General features: G+C 39.4%; 1 protein-coding gene across 4 annotated transcripts; it reads right to left on the bottom strand.

The window, feature by feature from the left end:
* Nucleotides 1-221: 221 nt before the first annotated feature.
* On the bottom strand, nucleotides 222-19,044 carry zdhhc16b (zinc finger DHHC-type palmitoyltransferase 16b). 4 transcript variants are annotated; one of them, XM_046853780.1, is made up of 12 exons: nucleotides 18,703-19,042; nucleotides 13,066-13,120; nucleotides 6,484-6,618; nucleotides 6,053-6,300; nucleotides 5,273-5,467; nucleotides 5,091-5,179; nucleotides 4,902-4,930; nucleotides 3,953-4,086; nucleotides 3,541-3,626; nucleotides 3,333-3,456; nucleotides 2,937-3,007; nucleotides 222-2,314 (listed from the first exon to the last, which is right to left on the bottom strand). In XM_046853780.1, the coding sequence occupies exons 4-12, from the start codon at nucleotides 6,290-6,292 to the stop codon at nucleotides 2,209-2,211; spliced, it is 1,074 nt and encodes a 357-aa protein (XP_046709736.1). In that variant the 5' UTR covers nucleotides 6,293-6,300; nucleotides 6,484-6,618; nucleotides 13,066-13,120; nucleotides 18,703-19,042; the 3' UTR covers nucleotides 222-2,208. The 4 variants fall into 4 exon arrangements, with proteins under 4 accessions (XP_046709736.1, XP_046709735.1, XP_046709738.1 ...); XM_046853779.1 differs by lacking the exon at nucleotides 18,703-19,042 and adding an exon at nucleotides 13,509-13,735; XM_046853782.1 differs by lacking the exon at nucleotides 6,484-6,618 and having other exon boundaries at nucleotides 18,703-19,044.
* Between the last annotated feature and the right edge of the window lie 1,443 nt (nucleotides 19,045-20,487).

The raw sequence follows: 20,487 nt of genomic DNA on the forward strand, positions 1-20,487 counted from the left end.
AAGATGATTCGCGTCATTTTCGCCTGCCGTTTGTGTACTTTCCACTTTGAAACATCACGTGGATAAAAACAAGTCCTTGTTTTCGAAAGCCTTGTTTTCACACACCGACACCAAAACGGCGGTTTTAAATGTGTCCACTTTGGAGAGCAAAAAGCTATGTTTTACGTTGAAAATCTGCATTTTCAAGTGTGGACATGGCTCTCAGAGAAGACACTCAAACCTGCTTGAAAACGTGATTTATTATAGAAAAGAAGGTGGGAAATGTACAAAACTGCTTGACTACACTGAGCACAGCTCTTCTATCATTTAAATTCACAATGACCCGCTTTATTTCTTTTTTTTCGATGTTTAATAAAATGCTGTCAGATTTCAGTCTCAGAAGTCACTGATCCTCATCTGAATCTTCTCGGTTTGATGATGATGTTTATCGAATACTAATAAAATACTATATACCAAATACTATAAAATCTGTGCGGGGACACGTTATTTATCTTCCTTAATATCCTAATGCACAAGCAGAAATGTTTCTTCAATTAAAATACAAAAGATTGCGATGTTTTGCATAAAATATTGCACAAAAACAAAAGTTCCACCCAGAGTCAATTTGGAGTAGGGCTTTGGCACATCCAGTCAGTCACCGACATCCGAGACTCCTCCATATGCCTTCGTTCTTGGGCTTGCTCAGTTAGAAAGATTTTATCGGGGACGATTAGATTGGTTTTTCGACGCTCATCCTGAAGAAGTTGTCATCATAGCAACAAGCTATGATGAAATGTTTCATCTCAGCATGATGGATATCATTTACATCTTTCATTAGCTGGACACTTGTATTTAAAAAAAAAAATTTAGCATGTTCATGTATTTCTTTCTGTGGGAGAAAAAACACTAAACGTATTCCTAAGTTCCCTAGTTGTAGGAGACACTCCGAGAGAGACACGCTCTAAACAGAGCTGAAATAGAAAACTCTAAAAAAAAAATAAAAAAATTATTCTTCCTCGGTTCCTTGAATGTTCTTTAAGGTTTCTTCAATGCTTCCTTGGATAACTCATGTTTCTTAAGTTAACTAAAATGGGTTCTAAAGAAAGCTCATGCTGGTTAAACATTCTTGGAGTAACAGAAAAACATTTAAATGTTATTCAGGAACGACGACCAGAACCTCATCGGAGTGTTCAGTCAAAAAGGGTTCTACATGAAGCCTCTTATAGAATAATTCACTGATGTAGGCTTTACTTATGTAATTTCTGAGTTGGACATTTTTTTTACGGGTTTTTCAGAACCCCATGTGATGCTCAAGGACTTACTTCTAACACAGTACGTATGAATAAAATCCACCCGATTTCCTGTCCATGCAGACATGCAAACTATGTCCAGGATATGCTAAAAGTTTCCTCCACTTAAACCACACAAGGGATGGCGCCTTGAAGCGACATCTTGGTATTGATGGCTGAGATGCGAGAACGTGTTTCCTCCATGGGAAAGTCTGATGTCTCCAAAAAAAACAGGTTCCGTGGGGTTCAACTAGGCAAAGTGATGGAGTGTGTTGGAGGAGTGAAGAAAAAAGTGGAGTTGATGGAGCAGGAGGGATCTGGGAGAGAACGGTATCTTCAAGAGTGAAAGGGAACATTTCTAAGATGGTTGAGATAGTTTGGTCATGTGCAAAGGAGGCACATGGGGTAGAAAAAGCGGTAGAAAAAAATGCCTTGGATGGAGGAAAAAGATGGCCGAGGATCAGGTTTATGGATGTTGTGATGGAAGACGTGCAGATGGTCAGTTTGAAAAAGACAGTAAAGGACAGGGTGGTACGGAGATGGCTGGATCGCTATGGTGACAAAGTTCTGGTAGGTTTTAAAAAATGTCCCGCCAGTCATCTTGCAACAGTTTTAGTGATTCTGAGACGTTCCCTGGCGTTTGAGAAAAATCCTTCATAGCCTTCAATCAATAACTATTAAAAACAGCTCATTGGCCACTGTAGCAGGCAATCACCTGGTTTCTAGCATCGATCCAATTCAAGCAACATGTGAATCGCCTCCAACAACTCAATCCTGCTGTACTAATCACATCTGCACTAGTCAAAACTATAAAGAGAATATCACAGACATTTCATAGGTCTCGGATGTAGTTAACGATGTGCAAAGAAAAACAAGCCCCGAATCTCTATACAGGCTCGACGGAAATCTGCTGGCTTGAAACCGGTTTATTAACAAAACGTTAAATGGTGTCCATGGCCTGGTGTTTGTGTGGAGGACAGTCCCATGTTATCCCGTCACCGTGCGGAGGATGGCTGGAAGGGAGCAGCACTCGCGTTATCCAGTGACTGTAGAAGTGAAAGACGGTGTATTTAAACAAAACAAAAAAAAATAGAGGTTGACCGATTCATTGGTTTTGGCAATTAAATCAGCCCAGAAAAAATTTGCGTTGATTGCAAAAATCCATACTGATAGTTTTTCCGGCTTGCGTTATACGGTACGAGAGTGGCCTCTAGAGGCGAATCACTGAACACTGTGCACACCAGTTCTGCTTTCTTCATTATAATTTGAGGCGTCTTACCTTTGAATATTAAAATAGAACTAGAACCGGAGCACGTTATACTTTAAACAATTGCAGTTCCGTAACAGGACTTAATGTTCTAGTTCAAGTTTGTAGTTTAAATTTTGTTATTTGAAGTGCTTTATATTTATTCATTTTAGATGTACTGTTTTTATTTATTTGAAGAGTTATTTTTTGTTTCAGTTTGAATGTCTTATTTTCCTAAATATTTATTCCATTTAGTAAAATTATATAACTCAGTTCAGTACTATGTTATGTTATGGAGTGTAAGGTTTTTAGGGTTTTTTTGCAAGTACCTTTAGTCAACCTCTATTGAAATACAGTAGCTACAGTTTAAACAGAAATAAACATTTCTTTTAAATAAACAGAACAGAAAAATGGACCTGTACCTTGATTTCTCCACACCGAATAGGATTTTCCAGTTATTTATTGCTCCTTGATGATACGGATTCCTGAAAGCCTGCGCAAAAAAGGGAGTGATTTTATTTGAGTAGCAATTTGGTATGAAACAGATGGTCAATTTTAGCAGCATTTATTAGCTCCTAGAAGTTTATCCCTAAGAGTCAGCGGTCATTCGCGATCTATGAGGCGATACGAGGAGGACACCTTAAAGGAACCAGACTGGATCTGGGTGACACCGAATGTCCATTCATTACATTATAGTTCCATTCTTGGTATGACCATGTTCACTGATCTTCCTTGGTTTCTCTGTGAAACCATGCACTTACAGATGTAAAAGAAAGCCAAGCATGTCGCCGATTCCTAGAAAGCAGAAAAGCGCCCACCTTTCCGATCTGCTTCCGGCGTTTCCTCTCTTTACGGTTTATGTGTCTCTCCACACTCGTCTCTCCTCTGGTGATCAGGACAGCGTGCCAGATGGTCAGGCCTCCCAAGGCGACGGCCACCGAGCTAGAGTCATGAAAGTCCATTTTTAAAATTACATGTGTATCAAATGTAATTAACAGCAAGTAACGGATGTCATGCCGGACTTACCTGGTCAGCACCCAGAGGTAAAGGAGGCTCTTATGGAAAAACTTCTCCTCGGAAGTAAAATAAGGTGGAGGAGTCTGATAATAGCTCTTATATTTATATAAAAAGAAAAAAATGAAGATGCATTAGATGGTAAAAAGATGTCTACAATGATTCATTCATAAATGTATTGTAGGGTTAAAACTATTGTCTCATTAATCCACAAAAGTCTTAGAGATAACTGAGATGTTTTTTTGTTCTGTTTTGGTCAGCAGCCTCTTTTGCCTTGGAACTCTCCCATGGATGCCATTTTTGCTCAGTCTCTTACTTATTGTTGAATTATTTTGAACCTTAACTTAGACAAGTTCATTCACAACAAGAGACTGTACATTTAAAACTAGAACTGCAGACATGATTGACAGTTCTTTTTGCCTACCTCGATAGCATTGTAAGCGTCTAAGAACATGTCTTTGGCGCTGATGCTACAGTAGATGCAGCCCATGGTCATATAAAGGCAAAAGGAAAAGAAGTAGCGGTGGTTAAAGTGGCCCACACAGTTATTTAACCAGGCTGTAAGACACACGGGTCAAGGATAAAACTTCAGTCTATAAGGTTCAAATTGAGAAATACATTGTGGCGCAGGGAAATGGGGAAATCTCAGAACTAGGGGTTTGGCGATCTTTTGGAATCAGTGCGATCTCATTTGCCATTAGTTATACTGGAGGAGTGGAACGTTCGCCTTAAAAGCCTTTTACAATAATGATGCAGGTTTCCCACACTTTAATTAACACCAGATTCAAGGCCTTATTAAAGCACCTTTTACTTAATATTAATTACCACCTCTTACAGAACTTAACATTTCACTTACACTTAACATTTACATTTAAGAGTAATAATGATGTTTTGAATGTGTAGGTTTAATAAATATGGCAGTCGTGTTCAAAGGAATTGCAGTCAATCCAGTGAAGTCAATGAGTTCATACTGGTAATATTCAAACAACAACTTCTTCCGGCTGCTCCCATTAGGGGTCATCACAGCGGATCAATGTCTCACACTACTCTGTCCTCTACATCTGCATCTTTCAAACCATCTCTACCTGCCTGCACTCTTTTCTTCCCTTCTCTAACACACTTTCCATTACTTTGCACTGTTGACCACAGGTACCCGAACTCCTCCACCTTCTCCACCTCTTCTCCCTGCAACCACACCACTCTACTGCCCTCCCTCTCATTCACACACATGTACTCTGTCTTAATCCTACTGACTTTCATTCCCCGTCTCTCCAGCGCATACCTACTGCTTGGGAATGTTCCCCTTTTCCCTTGTCACCTTGAAGATTGTTTAAAAAAAATTAAGTAATAAATAAAGAACAATAAAAGGATACGACAGTGATGGTCCATTTTTAAGACACACCTGTGAAAAAACAGATCATCATCATCTTTATCATTACAATGGAAAAAAAATAAAAAAAGAATGATCACATTACATGATAACGCAAACAATGTCCTGTTGATAGCGGTACCACGGACAGCGCTTTCTGTTACACATAATTGAATGCGATCAACCCTCTTACGTGTTGCAGATGCTGCAGTGGTGCGTCCTTGCCGGTTTGGGAACAATGCACTTCTTACAGATCGTCACGGTTGGAAAATCGGCCTTCTCCTGAAATCGCACGAAGTCAGTACAGCAAGATGTAAAAGTAATTAATATCTGAGGGTTGTTAAGTCGAAAATAGAAACTAAACGAAAAAGGCACCTGAGGAGAATTTCCAGGCGATGTGGTGACGGCCCTGTAGTAGTGAAACACAACATTCACAACATTCCAGTGGCCATAGCAGAGGTGCCAGAGGACCCAGTGTGTCGGGTAAGTGTGTACGATCAGCGGCAGGACGTAGAGGTAGACGATGAGCACGACAGAACTGGTCAGGGAGATCACCAGGCACACAAAAACCTTCATAAAAAAAAATAATAATTATAAATATTGGGACACCCAGCGGTTCTTTTCCAAACTGTTACCACAAACTTGGATGCACACAATTGTATCGGACGTGTATCGGAATTGTATATTTTTTCCCTTCACTTCACCCAAACCTGTTCCGGCATGACGCAAAAAGTGCACAAAGCCAGCTAGCTCTATGAAGATCTGCTCTCCATGATTTGAAAGATGTGGAAGATCTCCTGCTATAGAGCTCTAACCCTATTCTTATAAATCCTATATTAATTTTATTTTTCATAAAATATTATAAAATTGTATTTTATATATGAAATAACCAAGCAGGCGCTTTATTTTAAATTGTTTAAAAAAATGTAAACTGTTCAAATGTTGAACAAATGTTAATAGTAATAAACTGCAAACAAGCAATTTTACATTTATTACATTACTTTCCCCATAACCTATCAAAATATTAACCGAATGAACCATGACTTAAAAACTTAGGTACCAAAATGTGAACTTTGTATACTGTTACACCCCTAATATATATATATATACTAATTATTGGCCAATCAGAGCTACAAATCATTTCATCCTACTCACCACCCCAAACCAGCGGGTCAGGTTGTCCACCAACCAGTAAATGGGTTCAAAAATCGAGTCGAGCACCGTGTCCCAGTTGGTGAGGATGTTGAAGTAGAGCGAGTTTAAAAGAACTTTTCGATAACTCCAGAGCTGCCGGATGGAACGGAAATGCTTGCCTTGTCTCTGATGGGGACACAGGCGGAACCAGCGTACTGAGAGACGCATGAGCCTCGAGAAATAACACCTCCAGCTGTGCATCTCCCTTCCTGAAAAAAGACAAATACACAAGATGAATCCTTGCCCCATCACACTTTATACAATATAACCACGTACAATGCAGTGTTAGAAGATCGATAGGGTCACAAACAACTGAGCAGAAAGCAGAAAGTGGACTTAATTAGGACTCATTTCGAACACATGCAACTCAAGCGACCTAGAATTCCTCTTACCTGGATTTTATTCCTTGTCTTCCATTAAAAAAAGAACCTTAAGTTGTCTGCTGATCATCTAAATGCAAGCAAGAGAACATCTTCCATCTTCAGAGCTCAGACACTGCAGCGTCCCTGCACCAGGACGTCCTGATCCTTTGCAAAAGAAGCGAAAGCATCAGCCTCATTAAAAGGTTGTCTCATTCTAATCACAGCGAAAAAAAAAAAAAAACACGCCGCCAGAAACGAGGGCAAGTTTCTCTAACAAGTGCAGCAAAAAAACAAGCTCTAAATATTTTAGAAATTTCTTCCCTATAGGATTTCCATTACGAACACTAGGGGACACGAGGCCGATGTAACTCGGCACCGAATTAATTTCCTCGAGGGAAAATGCCCTCAAGACATCCGAGACGGTATCAGGACCCTACTCAAGTCTTGCAAGGTGCAACTCATGAATTGTTAAAGGGATTTCAAAAGTCACCACAACACACCACGGGGCCTTTGCTAATTTGGGAACTGGAGACGGTGAGCGGAGACGGAGAAGTCGCAAATGCCTTAAGCAAACTTGAGAAAGTCATTTGATTAAGTGTAGCTATTTCACCTGCACGCGAGCAAGATAGCGTTGGGCAATATACTTAATTTTCAGATCGCCATACTGTCCGCCTGCGAGATCGTCGATGCACGATACTATCGTTCGGTAATTTCTGAACGTAGTTATTCATTTTTCAACTAATTTATTTACTCGTCTACATATTTTACTTATTAAATAATTTACTTAATTTGCATTTCTTTTTTATCTTGGAAGATGACGCAAGAAATTTAACTCCTTGTCTATAATTCTGCAAATAAAGATGGAGTTGATTAACAATAAAAACCTCACATCGACATTACTCAAGCTATCTGCAAACTTTGCACCAAAGTTGTGTCAAGTAAGAGAGTCTCGAATGACAACCCTGTTCGTACCTTTGCGTACTCACCACCCTGATGATGCTGCGAAACCAGCACCAAAAATAGCTTTACTGATGGTCAGCAAAGAGCCAAGTCAGCCATCGATCATCAGGGCTTTTGCAAAAAGCACCAAGTAGAAATGAAACAGTAAAACCGTGGGCCCATTTGCCAGCCGTTTCTAAGTATATTGCAAAGGAGATCGTTTCCTTTCACACCGTGGAAAGGGAAAGTATTAGAGAACTACTTTTGACATTTGACAAACTGGACGAGCTACCGAATTTCGATCCATCTAGGTGTTTTGGCCTGGACTGGACAGAGGGGTGGTCAGGGATTCATACTACAGCAAGATAATGACCCAGAACATACCTCCAGGCTGGGCCTAAACTAGAATTACAGAAAAGAACTACATGCTGTATTTATAAGCCGCTACTTTTTTAAACAACGAAGCGGCTAATTTATGGATTTTTCCTGGGTTTTTCCCGGTTTCACAAACTTCAAGCCAAAAAACTGAGCCCAATAACATTAGACCAATGAAATTGCAGAACGGTTTCAGGTGAACCAATGAAACTCTTTATATTAAATCAGATGCGCTCCCACTGAATCGGGCCGTACCACATCATAAATATGGATGATGTTCCTCTGACGTTTGACCTGCCGCTCACTCGGACTGTCTACAGGAAATGCGAATCATTCGTCAGAGAAATAGTTGTGAAAGGAAGGAGGAAGACGGTGAACAATGACTTTCTTGGTAGGCTACTGTTTAGATACAAGCCGTGTAACAGACACTGTCTTTCATTAAAGCCTGTGTAAAGCTCATTAGTTTCAGTGTAGACACCTGCGGCTTATAGACAGGTGCGAGTATTTATGTTCAAAATAAAAATCTTTGTCAAATTCAGTGGGTGCGGCCTTTATTTGGATGCGTTTAATAGTCCGAAAATTACGATAGTAGGTTTTAAATCATGAAATACCAGCATGGTCTCCAGATTTAAACCTCAATTGATCTGGTTTGGGATGAACTGGACAGATGGGTGAAAGCAAAGCAATCTACACGCGCAACACCAACACTACTAAATGAACATTTTGCAGCACCATGAAATACCCTATGGTGTATGCCTCTTTGGTAATGGCTTTACCCTCAAGCAGAATAATGGGCCCAAACATACCTCCAGGTTGGGTCAGAACTACTTTAGCAGAAAAGAATTACATTGTAGGCCACAAAACATGAAATTCCCAGCATGGTCTCCGGGTTTTAAACCCACATCGAGCTGGTTTGGCCTGAACTGGACAGAGGGGTGAAGCAAAGCAAGCTACAAGTGTAACCCATTTGTAGGAGCATCTGCAGTGTTGGGAAGAACTTTCCATATGCTATTAGATATTCTTTGCAAAAAGGATGCCAAATCTGCAAAAGGTGGCTTGCCTTTAAAGAGTAAAATATTAGTCAAACAAAATGATTTCATGAATTCTGTATTATGTCCAATTTCTTACTTGTTCTATGGGTTAATTTCAGACTGCACTGGAAAAATAGAGGTCTTCTAAAATTTAAGTGTATATGTACACCTTTTAGGCATAACATTATGACCACCGGCATAATATTGTGTTAATTCCCTTTTTCTGCTAAAACAGTTCTGCATTAACAGCATTAACTTCTTCAACAATTTGAGCTACAGGAGCTCGTCTGTTGCTCTTTACTCCCCACGTGCACCACTGAGTCTTGAATGCACGTTAACCTGTCGCTGGTTCACCACTGTTCCTACCTTGGGGCACTTTTGATAGAGTCTGACCACCGCAGACTGGAAACACCACATAAGACAGTGGTTTGGAGATGCTCTGACTGTCGTCTAGCAAAAGATGCATCAACCAATCGATAAAAACTATGATAATAATAGATAATAAAAGTTGTTGTCAACAAATGACATTATCGATTAGTCCTCCAAGGCATGAGAACATTTTATATGAAACGCAACAAAGAAAACTGTACCTGGAAGTTTGTGTGGGACCGAAGTACCGCAGGATGCACAAGCACATAATAAAGAATACACAATGGTGTTACGGATGAAGGCGAAACAACCAGACGATTGCGTTTTTCGACAAGAAACGTCGCCGAAACTCTAAGTTCCGTATTCACGACGGCATGGCTTTCCATAGGCAAAGTAACACGAAACGCTCCGGGACCTTGACCCCCCTGTAGTGGATACGGGTCTTGTGTGAAAAAAACAAAAAAAAAAAAAAAGGTGAAAAGGTTTAGTTTAATGAAGTGCGATTGTGTAAATCAGCGGTCCCCAACCTTTTTTGCGCCACAGACCGGTTTAATGTCAGACAATATTTTCACGGACCGGCCTTTAAGGTGTGGTGGATAAATACAACATAATAAAATGATACGACCATAAAAACTGGTATTTTCTAAATATAATTATAAACGTGAATCCACTGTGTTGTTTTTTGTTCATTTTGCTCACTTGGGGTTTTGAATTTAGCAGTAATGTATTATGTGTTAGCGGCCGGAGCCCCTTTAAGAAGGTAGTGGATGGAGGTAAGACATGTGACCGAGGCATCATGACATGAATCAAGAGTGAGTCATAGACAGATGTGGCGGAGAGAATCCGGTCATTTTCCAAAATAAAACATCGTTCAGAATCGGATAATAAATAAAACAGAAATAATGTAAGTTATGTGTTCTTTCTGTGCGGCTCGGTACCGATTGACCCACGAAGCGGTGGCAGTCCGCAGCCCAGGGTTTGGGGACCACTGGTGTAAACTGTTTGTTTGTAACTTCGGGAAGTTCGCACTGTATCTGTTCTGTCGTGACTCGTTTGTCAAATTTACTCAAATCCTTGCACTTGCCCATTTTTCCTCTTCTAACACATCAACTATTAAATATTTATTTGCTTCCAAATATATAACAGGTGCCACGATGAAGAGATAATCAGTGTCATTCACTTCACTGCTCATAATGTTATGCCTGATGCCTGTACGTTGTTCTGAACATTTCTGGGCTCACAGGCCACCTGTCTGTGCTCTGAAGGACCCTGAAACCCAAACCTGGCCTCGGTCCGACTGCCACGATTATGACTGACTGATTGTAACACAGCACCGTGGCCCAGTACCAGATATCCTTCTCCACTTTCACTAGATCCAGTGTAAATAGTAAAGTCCGTTTCCATTGTTCCGGTGCGATCAGTGACGGGTCATACGAAGACATGCAGAGGAAGGTAATGAATTATTAGTTTGACAGGATATTAATTCATATCACATGGCTGGAAGCAGACACAGCAGAGACTGATATCACTCTTCGTCCTACATGCTGCATTCCAAATCGCTTATTTTTCGGCCAGGGCAGCTGATTAAGGAGTCGACCGTTTTTAAATAATCGCAAAATAATGGGTTGCAAAAATCTTACAAAGAAGGTAAAGGTTAAACAAGAGAAAACTGGGAGATAGTATCAGTTAATGCAGTTAGACTTTGGATATAATGGTCATGAGTTTAAATCCCAGCCACACCAAGCTGCCACTCCTAGGCCCCTGAAAAAGGACCTTAAACCCAAAGCTGCTCAGTTGATGAGGTGAATGAGAAATGCAAGTCACTTTAGATAAGGGCGTTTGCCATATGCGGTAAATCTTGAATAAAACAATTTCCAGGTCAATGAATATATACCCTGCCCCACATACTTCATGTGTACTGTATGGGCCACGGGTTGGGTTGCAGAGGCGCAAATGTGAACATTAAAGTTCACATTTGTCAGTGTTATGAGAAAGATTATTGGTGTTTTGCAAAAACAAAAAAAAAACACCCACAATGCATGATCCAAAGAAAAACACTACATAGATGGTAAAGCATGGTGGTGGTGGCATCATGTTCTGCGGCTGCTTTTATTCATCTGGAACTCTGGAACTGAGGCTTTGGGGGAAATCGTGAATAGCTTCAAATAGCAAAACTTCATTTAAAGCCAAACTTCAAAGCGTCTGTTGAAGCACTTGGGATGATAAGGAACTTCACCTTTTAGCATCACAATGACCCAAAGTACACCTCCAATGATAAATGGCTTCACAGAAAGATGATGATGGATGGAAGGAAGGAATGAACAAAGTGAAGTGAAGAAGAAAGGAAAGGGATTGATCAAACAAAACAGAAGGAATGAAAAAAAGAATGAAAGAACGAAAGAATGAAAGAACGAAAGAAAGAAAGAACGAAAGAAAGATGTATGTTGTATGAAACATTCCTAGAGCAGTGAGGGTTAGGGGCCTTGATAAGGGGCCCAACAGTGGCAGTTTAGGGCTTGAAACCTTCTAATTAGTTGCCCAGAGCTGTAACCACTGCCCACTGCCCACCACTTTAGAAATGTGAACAATAACCAAAGAAATCAAGAAACTGTAACTCAACCCCCAGATAGACTGGAGTATGTATAGTTTATAAAACTCCTGCACTGTACTGAGCTCCTTCACATTATTGACCTCTGCCTGGGAGTCATCAGAATTCAGCTCGGGGTTCGTGTGGACCTGCAAAGATGCTCTAAAAAGACTAAGAGAAATATATATGGTCTGTCGCTCCGCCTTTCTACGACTATAACAGCATGTTGTAAAAAAATTCACCCATGAACCAAAGTGCAAATCAGTTGAAAAGAACACGTTACTGAGTTACTGAACACGTGTTTGTCTACTACATAATTACAGATTTGTCCGGTCACAGTTTGTACAACGTTAAAAAATAAAAATAAAGAAATAAAACGTAGTAAAAGGCGTGTTTGGACGTCGTGAGGAAAAGTGGGTGAAAACATGGGAAGCAGAAGCTCAGGAGATAAGATGTTGGACTTCTGATTGAATGATCATTAGTGGGCCCTTAAGCGAGGCCCTTAACTCTCAACTGCCTAGATATATAACAGAAATGTAAGAGTTTCTGCCTTTTGATGGAAGGAAGGAAGAAAGGAAGGAAGGAAGGAAGAAAGAAAGAAAGAAAGAAAGAAAGAAAGAAAGAAAGAAAGAAAGAAAGAAAGAAAGAAATTAAGGCAGGCAGGAAGGAAGGAAGGAAGAAAGAAAGAAAGAAAGGCAGGAAAGAAAGAAAGAAAGAAAGAAAGAAAGAAAGAAGAAAGAAAGAAAGGCAGGAAAGAAAGAAAGAAAGAAAGAAAGAAAGAAAGAAAGAAAGAAAGAAAGGCAGGAAAGAAAGAAAGAAAGAAAGAAAGAAAGAAAGAAAGAAAGAAAGAAAGAAAGGCAGGAAAGAAAGAAAGGCCAGATGTTGGACTTCTGATTGAATGATCATTAGTGGGCCCTTGAGCGAGGCCCCACACTCTCAATTGCCCAGTTATATAACAGAAATGTAAAAGAGTTTTGAATCTTTTTAATCAACTGTTTATCTGCCTTTTGTTTGAAATCTACAGGAAACAGAACAGAAAAACTGAATAAATGCTAAAATGATTGTATGAGTTTGATATGCTTGGGATCAGATGATGTATGTGGGCGGAGCTGCTGTGGCTCCAGTGAAAGGAGACTTGTTGAAATGATGGTTTCTATAGCGATTCTGTTTTCTATACGGGGCGCTTTAAGTATCACGTGATCACGTATACCCTGCTCAATCAACCCATCCAAATCCTTCATCTTCTCCTGTGAGTGGAAAAATGGATCAGGAGAAAGTCCTCCTTGACCTGTAATTAATGAGAAAACTTACCTATATAAAAATTCCAGCTCACTTTGGCTGGTATCTCCTTCTGTTATCTTCTGGCCTGTAAACACCAGAAGAAGAAAAGGTATCAGATCCGTGTGAGAACTCAGGTGGATGAAGAAGAACAGGAGAAGGTAGGTATATGGTTGAAGATGGTGGGATGGTCAACTTTGCTTTCTTTTGTTCAATATAAAATAAATATGCATTTCAGGTTGAAACTTCTTTGAGATTTTACATGACATACATGCCGAATGCTAGAGTTATAATATCAGGTAAGGAGGCATCTAAAGGGTTTTCCCGCACGTTCTTCTCTTCTGTAGGCACTCGAGCTGCTCCACATCATCATATATCATGTGTATAATGTGCAGCAGCAGCACAAACACTGAACATCCTGTTCCTGTGTATCAATAATCCTCTTATTACACCCTTCATATCTCTCAAATACTCACCAGCTGCTGCTTCTGTTGACTGACACCAGCGATCGCGTTCAAGTCTCTTTTTAATTCTCTTCATTGAACATCTTGCTAACAGCTTGGAAACCTGTTCCCCTTCTTCTTCTGTGCTGTTTTGCGGCGGATCCTGAATGATAATTTGGACTCACTGTCGCCACCAGGTGGTCGACAGTGGTATAAACCGTACAGGACTTCCTCTTGTTGTTGTTGTTGTTGTTGTTGTTGTTGTTGTTGTTGTTGTTCTTCTTCTTCTTCTTCTTCTTCTTCTTGTTCTTCTTGTTGTTCTTGTTGTTCTTGTTGTTCTTGTTTTTCTTTTGTTGTTCTTGTTCTTGTTCTTCTTCTTGTTTTTCTTTTGTTGTTCTTGTTGTTCTTGTTCTTCTTCTTCTTCTTCTTCTTGTTATGTTGTTGTTCTTCCTCTTAATCTTCTACTTCTTATGGTTGTTGTTTTTCTTCTTATTCTTCTTGTTCTTCTTCTTCGTTTGTCTTCTTCTTCTTCCATCATCATCTTCTTTTTCTTCAGCTGCTCCCGTTAGGTGTCGTCACAGCGGCCTATCCGTCTCCACACTACTCTGTCCTCTACATCTGCATCTTTCAAACCAACTACCTGCATGTCTTCCCTCACCACATCCATAAACCTCCTCCTTGGCCTTCCTCTATTCCTTCTCCTGGTGGCTCCATCCACAGCATTCTTCTACCAATATACTCCATGTCCCTCCTCTGAACATGTCCAAACCATCTCAATCTCGCCTCCCTCACCTTGTCTCTAAAACGTCCTTCATGTGCTGAACCTCTAATAAACTTATTTCTAATCCTGTCCATCCTCATCACTCCCAACAAAAACATGTAAATGTGAAATATTATATAATATTTAATAATTATATATTGATATGTATATTCAGGATGTACAGTACAGTACAGTATGTATGTATGTGTAAATATATATATATTTGTGAGAGACACAAATAATATTGTAGTGCAGATGTATGCAAGGCACAATATGTGTAGAGCATGAAGGGTATAAAAAATACAATATGTAATATGTAATATTGTATGTACAATTGTACAGAAGTAATATACAGCGTTATACAGTGATCTAACGGTGTAGTGTAGAGTTCAGTGGGGTCATGGTAAATGGAGTCTATATATTCTGGTTTGTTTTTTCATTTTTCATTTGAGTCGTCAAATTTGTGCCTTCAGCAACATTATTCTGTAGAAGACAAGAATATACGTTTGAGTTAAATGAAAATACTCAATACAAATAAAATTAATTCATGCAAAAAAGTGCACGTGACCACCAGAAGGCGTCCAAGAGTCACTCATTCACTCACACCCTCTCAGAAAATGGTTTGATGGTCCTTTCTGAGGTGTACTCTTACCATTTGTGGCCTGTACTTTGACCTGCAAATGTGGATATTATGTGCAAATATCTGCATTATTTTAGAGGAACGATTAAAAAAAAACTTGTATGAACTTTCTAGGGAAAACATTACCCAATAAAAAACACAAAATGAAACCAGCTGAATAAAATGGTACAGTTTAGTGCCTACTGTTATGCCATTGGGAGCAAAGATAGAAAACAATCATAAAAATATAGTATATTAGATCTATCTTAATTGAACAAATAAATCGTATTTATTCATATTCAGCAACTGAACTATTGGTTTATGTTAGAGACATACTCATACAAACATATTCATAAATCACCACAATCTAACAATGTCATTTAAACCTCTGGGGGTTCAAATGGGAGCTAAAGCTGTTACAGCATGTACAGACCAATCAAATGCTAAAATACGATATATATTATATGGTATATGCTACTTTTAAATTGGGTTTACTGCAGTGTCAGGATGTATATTTCACCCCCAGGCGTTCAGCGGTGTCCTGCCTGAATCAATCCACCTCTTAAAACAATCATTATGACGCCAAATCTATAAAAAATATCAATATTATAGAGAAACCCATTATAACAGAGCGCTTCATCACAGACAGGAATCTCATACAGTAGGAATGAATGACATTACTAAAGCAAGAAACCCAAAGAACACAATTTATCAAGTCTCTGTAGCCACAGCTGCACCGCCCACATACACCATCTTCAGCAGAAGCATCGATATTTACCTCGTAAACTGACCCTGCATTTTAGTGCATTTCCTGGGGATTTAAAATGAAGGCAAATTATGTGTTTTAGTGCAAATTTTACAGGAATCCAAAAGGGTCCATGAAAAAGCTTAACACTTGTTTTGAACTGTTTTGGCCGACCTTTCCTCACGATGTCCAGGTTTTCTTACAATTTATCCGACAATTTATGGCGACGTGATAAAATCCGATTGGTTAGAAAGTCAAGCTGAAACTTACACATAGATGTGCTGCTTTTTGCACAGAAACGCTATGAAATGATGAGAATAGACTATTGGGAAAACTGAATATATATTCATTTCTGATCCAGCAAAGTCTTACAGAAGCATTCTGAAGTTCTGCAAATCCAGATGAAGTGAATTAAATATTGGTTTTACTTAAATTTCAAGTCAACTCAGGTCAGGACTCTACTCTTAGGAGGCAAAGGGTGAAAATCTGCATCCACGGTGCATAATAACGGCTTTGGAAAAGGTTCTTCGTTTGCCCCACAGCCAAAACCATAAGTGTGACTAGCAGAAGTGGACTTCCTTCACCTACCCCATGAAGAAGTTCATCCAAAGCCATGGGAGTGGTGACTAGGGCTGCCAAGAACATGAGAATTCGAATGTGTTTTTGAGAAGAAAACATAGCCGGGGATGCTGTTTCTATAATCTGACCTGGCATTAAGCTAGTGAGGAGGTTACAGGAGGTTACAGGATAAGTTATGGGGAAAAAATCTAAACTGTAGCTCAGTAGCTTTATAAGGATTTTTCCAGCACAAATTCTTCACCAAGGAATCAATAAATGCAGTGAAGACCTCACAAGCATCTGAGAGAAAATTAGTTCACCAATATGTTCAATCCTTAATGAACAAGCCCGAGGCAACACATGCACATGCATTACCATGTTAAAAAAAAACTAGAGGAAGACGGAAAAATGTGTACGCAAAACATTCAAATTGCCCCTGCAACAGTGCGTTTAAATCGTCATTAATCATATCTATTAAGGAAATATTACTTTTGTATATTCATGCATTATAAAACACCAGATATTCTATGATATAAAGCTTTAAATCTTGAGATTTCATAATTATTGGTGTGCAAGTCACCTCAACAATATCTATTCTACAATCTTTCATCGAATTTTTATCCTCACATATTTATAATGGACCAATCCACCTCTTAATTTCATCATTATGATGCCACAACTATAGAAACCATCAATATCACAAAGAAATGCCCTATAACAAAGCGTTGCATCACAAAGAGTTAGAATAAATAGCATTACTAAAGCCAGTGGCGGGCGGTCAGGGCCAGCAAAGAAGGTTTTGCCTATCAGAAGCATACATGTACAACCTAAATTCTAATATTTGTTTCATGAAATTGTATTCATTTATTCCCAATAGTTTATTCTCTTCATTTCATAGCATTTCTCTTGGCTGCACTGCTTCCAGTATGTGTATGTGGATGTTAGATTATTTATCCAATCAGATTTCAGCCTCTATGTGCTGCCATGTTAATCTAATCTGCCCAGGGCCTTCAGAGTCAGTACTGCTGGCTCTTTGACCATAGAGAACATTAGTAACGGGTCTGTTTCTTTAACCAATCAGATTTCATATTCTCCTCACAGGGCAGCTAGCTGGCCTAGAATAGCGTCAGCATTTTTCCGTCCTCTGATTGGTTGGTCAGAGGGAAACTGTTACATCCAAGTTCGACTGGCAAAACCCGTCTGTAGCTCTGCATATATTAATACATCAGAGTTTTTTATGCCTACAGAGGAAGAGAAATTGATTTGGTCTCTGACATACTTAAAAATACATTTTAAAGAAAATTTTGACATGTTGAGGAGGTCGGCCAACCCTGAAGCTAGCTAGTGTCTCAGCCCGGGAAAGGGTTTGTTCTCCACTTCCAGACCAGTGAAGACCAGTCTGAGGAGCGCTGCACATTATGAGTCTTTATCTCTGGTGAGTAGGTTGGATTTTATTTACATTTTTAATGTTTTTGTCATGTTATTAGACAAATATTTGTTTCTGAACTGCTCCAGATGATGTTGGTGCACAGTTGTGGTTGTAGTGTAGAGGTTTGGAGTCTTTACTGGGTTTCTTGCTTTAGTAAAATGGTTTTCCCCCTTCATATGTGAAATGGCTCGCTCTCTGTAATGCCACGTGTTGTTATATTGCGTTTTTGTATAGTTTTGATGGTTTCTATAATCACCATCTGATAGTGGGGGTATTAAGAGGTGGATTAAGTCGGGTACGTCCCCACTGAAGGCCTAAGTACCAAATGCACGGCCCGCCACTGACTAAAGCAAGAAACCCAGTGAACACAATTCAACAAGTCTTGTACAAAAAACAAGTCAAACGTCTGTACATTACTTTATGAAATAAGAAAACTAAAATAAATGTACATGAGTATTCAGAGCCTTTGCAACAACACTTGAAATGAGCTCAAGTACCTCCCAAATCTCTTAATCGTTGCTGAGATGTTTCTACACAGTTTACTGAGTGGCCTCCATACTTAGGACTGGACAAGATCTTACAGTGTCTACCAAGCAAGAAATCTCAAAAACTCTTGCAGTTGAAAGAACCACCAGCAAAGCTACACCTTTATCCTCAAGTGTCTTCCAAATGTCCTTTTCTTTTTTTTACATTAGTGACCTGAGGTGGCTTGGCGAAGAAGTGTCAGAGCTCTCAAAGTGCATCTGCAGCAAATATATATTTCTATGGATTTAATAGCTGGGGTTTTTTTCCAGTTCAAAATGACTGACAGAGGAGAAGAAAGTTATGTGGTCACAACTAACAGTAGAGTACATAGACATTTACAAGACAGACAGCTCATCAAGGTCGACTCAAACAGTTCGAAATGGTTACTAAGCTTTTTCATGAATCGTTTATACTTTTGTGTTTTCTTTCCTGTAGAATTTGCACAAAATCTGCCTTCATTTCAAATCCTCAGGGAAAAAAATAAATAAAAATAAATAAATAAATAAATAAATAGATTGTAGTATCAGGCTGCAACATCATGACATTGAAAAAAAGTGCAGGAGGTCTGAGTACTTTCTGAATGCACTGTACCTTTTTGAATTGTCTTCTGGATCACATGTGTATAGACTCTTTCTGTGGTTCTGAATTTGCATTTAGCAACCTGTTTCACACCCAGACTGGTGTTATTTACCCTGGTAGTCAGACTTGTGTCATTAAACCTCTTGTGTATGAATCCTCCCTTTGTCTGAGTCATCAGCGCCACAGAAGCCTCAGGGCTGTTTTTCTAGATGTTGGAGCAAACATTCGGTGACACACCGAACGCAGAATATCCCCGGAATGAAGCAATGACATTACATATCCCTGTTATTAAAAGGCAAACGGAGCTTATTCACACACACATATAACACTGAGGTCTGTCAGATATTTCAGCCCAAAATACTTCACCTCTACCAGAAGGTTAACTATATTCCATCAATTTATATCAGGCAATTACACCGGACAGGCACACATATACAGTACTTCTTCTTCTTCTTTCGGATTCTCCCATTAGGGGTCGCCACAGCAGCTCATCCGTCTCCATACCCCCTGTCCTCTACATCTGCCTCTTTCAAACCAACCACCTGCATGTCTTCCCTCACCACATCCATAAACCTCCTCTTTTCCTCCTTCCTGGTGGCTCCATCCTCAGCATTCTCCTACCAATATACCCCATGTCTCTCCTCTGCACATGTCCAAACCATCTCAATCTCGCCTCCCTCACTTTGTCTCCAAAACGTCCTACATGCGATGTCCCTCTAATAAACTCTTTTCTAATCCTGTCCATCCTCATCACTCCCAACAAAAACCTCAACATCTTCAGCTCTGCTACCTCCAGCTCCACCTCCTGTCTTTTACTCAATGCCACTGTCTCTAAACCATACAACATAGCAGGGCACACATATAGATACATATACATATTTATAAATGTAAAAGGAATATATATATTAATTCCCTATTTTTATTCTGTATAGTTATACTTCAAACTTTTTATACTTATACTATAATCTTTATTTATTTAATATTTGTATGTGCATTTCACTGCATGTCTTACTCTGTATGAATGTGTATGTGACAAATACAATTTGAATTGATTTGAATTGACCGTATGTTCCTTTGTTTTTTTGTCATTTATTTATGAACGATAGATTTTTTTATGCCATATTGTTATTTATAATCCGATAAATATCACTTTGCTGTGCATTGGTAATTGTGTTCTGATCCCATTTTGAAGGCTCGTGGTTGCCTGTTTCGATTCTGAAAGTAATTCACATAAATTTGACTGAATATAGAATCATTATGAATAATTAATGTGAGGATGTCTTTGTCCAAACCATTATTCTAGCACTGCTGGGCTCTGGAGCAAGGCCCTTAACCCTCAATCGCTTAAGTGAAATTCACCTGAACAAAGACATACGTGCTACAATTATTTATAATCAATATGAATAATGTCGTTGTTCAAAGACAGTGATGACATCGTAGCTCAGTGGATATAGTGTTGATCAGAAGGTAATAAGTTCAAAACCCAACACCACCAATTCGCCACTGTTGGACCCCTTGCACAAGGCCCTTGGCCCTCATCTGCGCGGGTCCAATTCACAGAGATTTCACTGAATTTATAATCATAATGGCAAATAAACCTTTGTCTAAAGATAATGGGGATGTGGTAACTCAGTGCTAAAGGTGCTACATCAGGAGGTCAAATCTCAGCACCACAAATCTAATGGGCCCTTGCACGAGGCCCCTCACCTGCTCAAGTTGTTTTGGATAAAGGCGTCTGTCGAGCGCCGTTACGCGCTGTAAGGCTCTGCTAGATATTAGCAGAGATTAGTTAGATAT

The sequence above is a fragment of the Silurus meridionalis genome, chromosome 7 (assembly GCF_014805685.1).
Source record: "Silurus meridionalis isolate SWU-2019-XX chromosome 7, ASM1480568v1, whole genome shotgun sequence".
Taxonomy (NCBI): Eukaryota; Metazoa; Chordata; class Actinopteri; order Siluriformes; family Siluridae; genus Silurus; species Silurus meridionalis.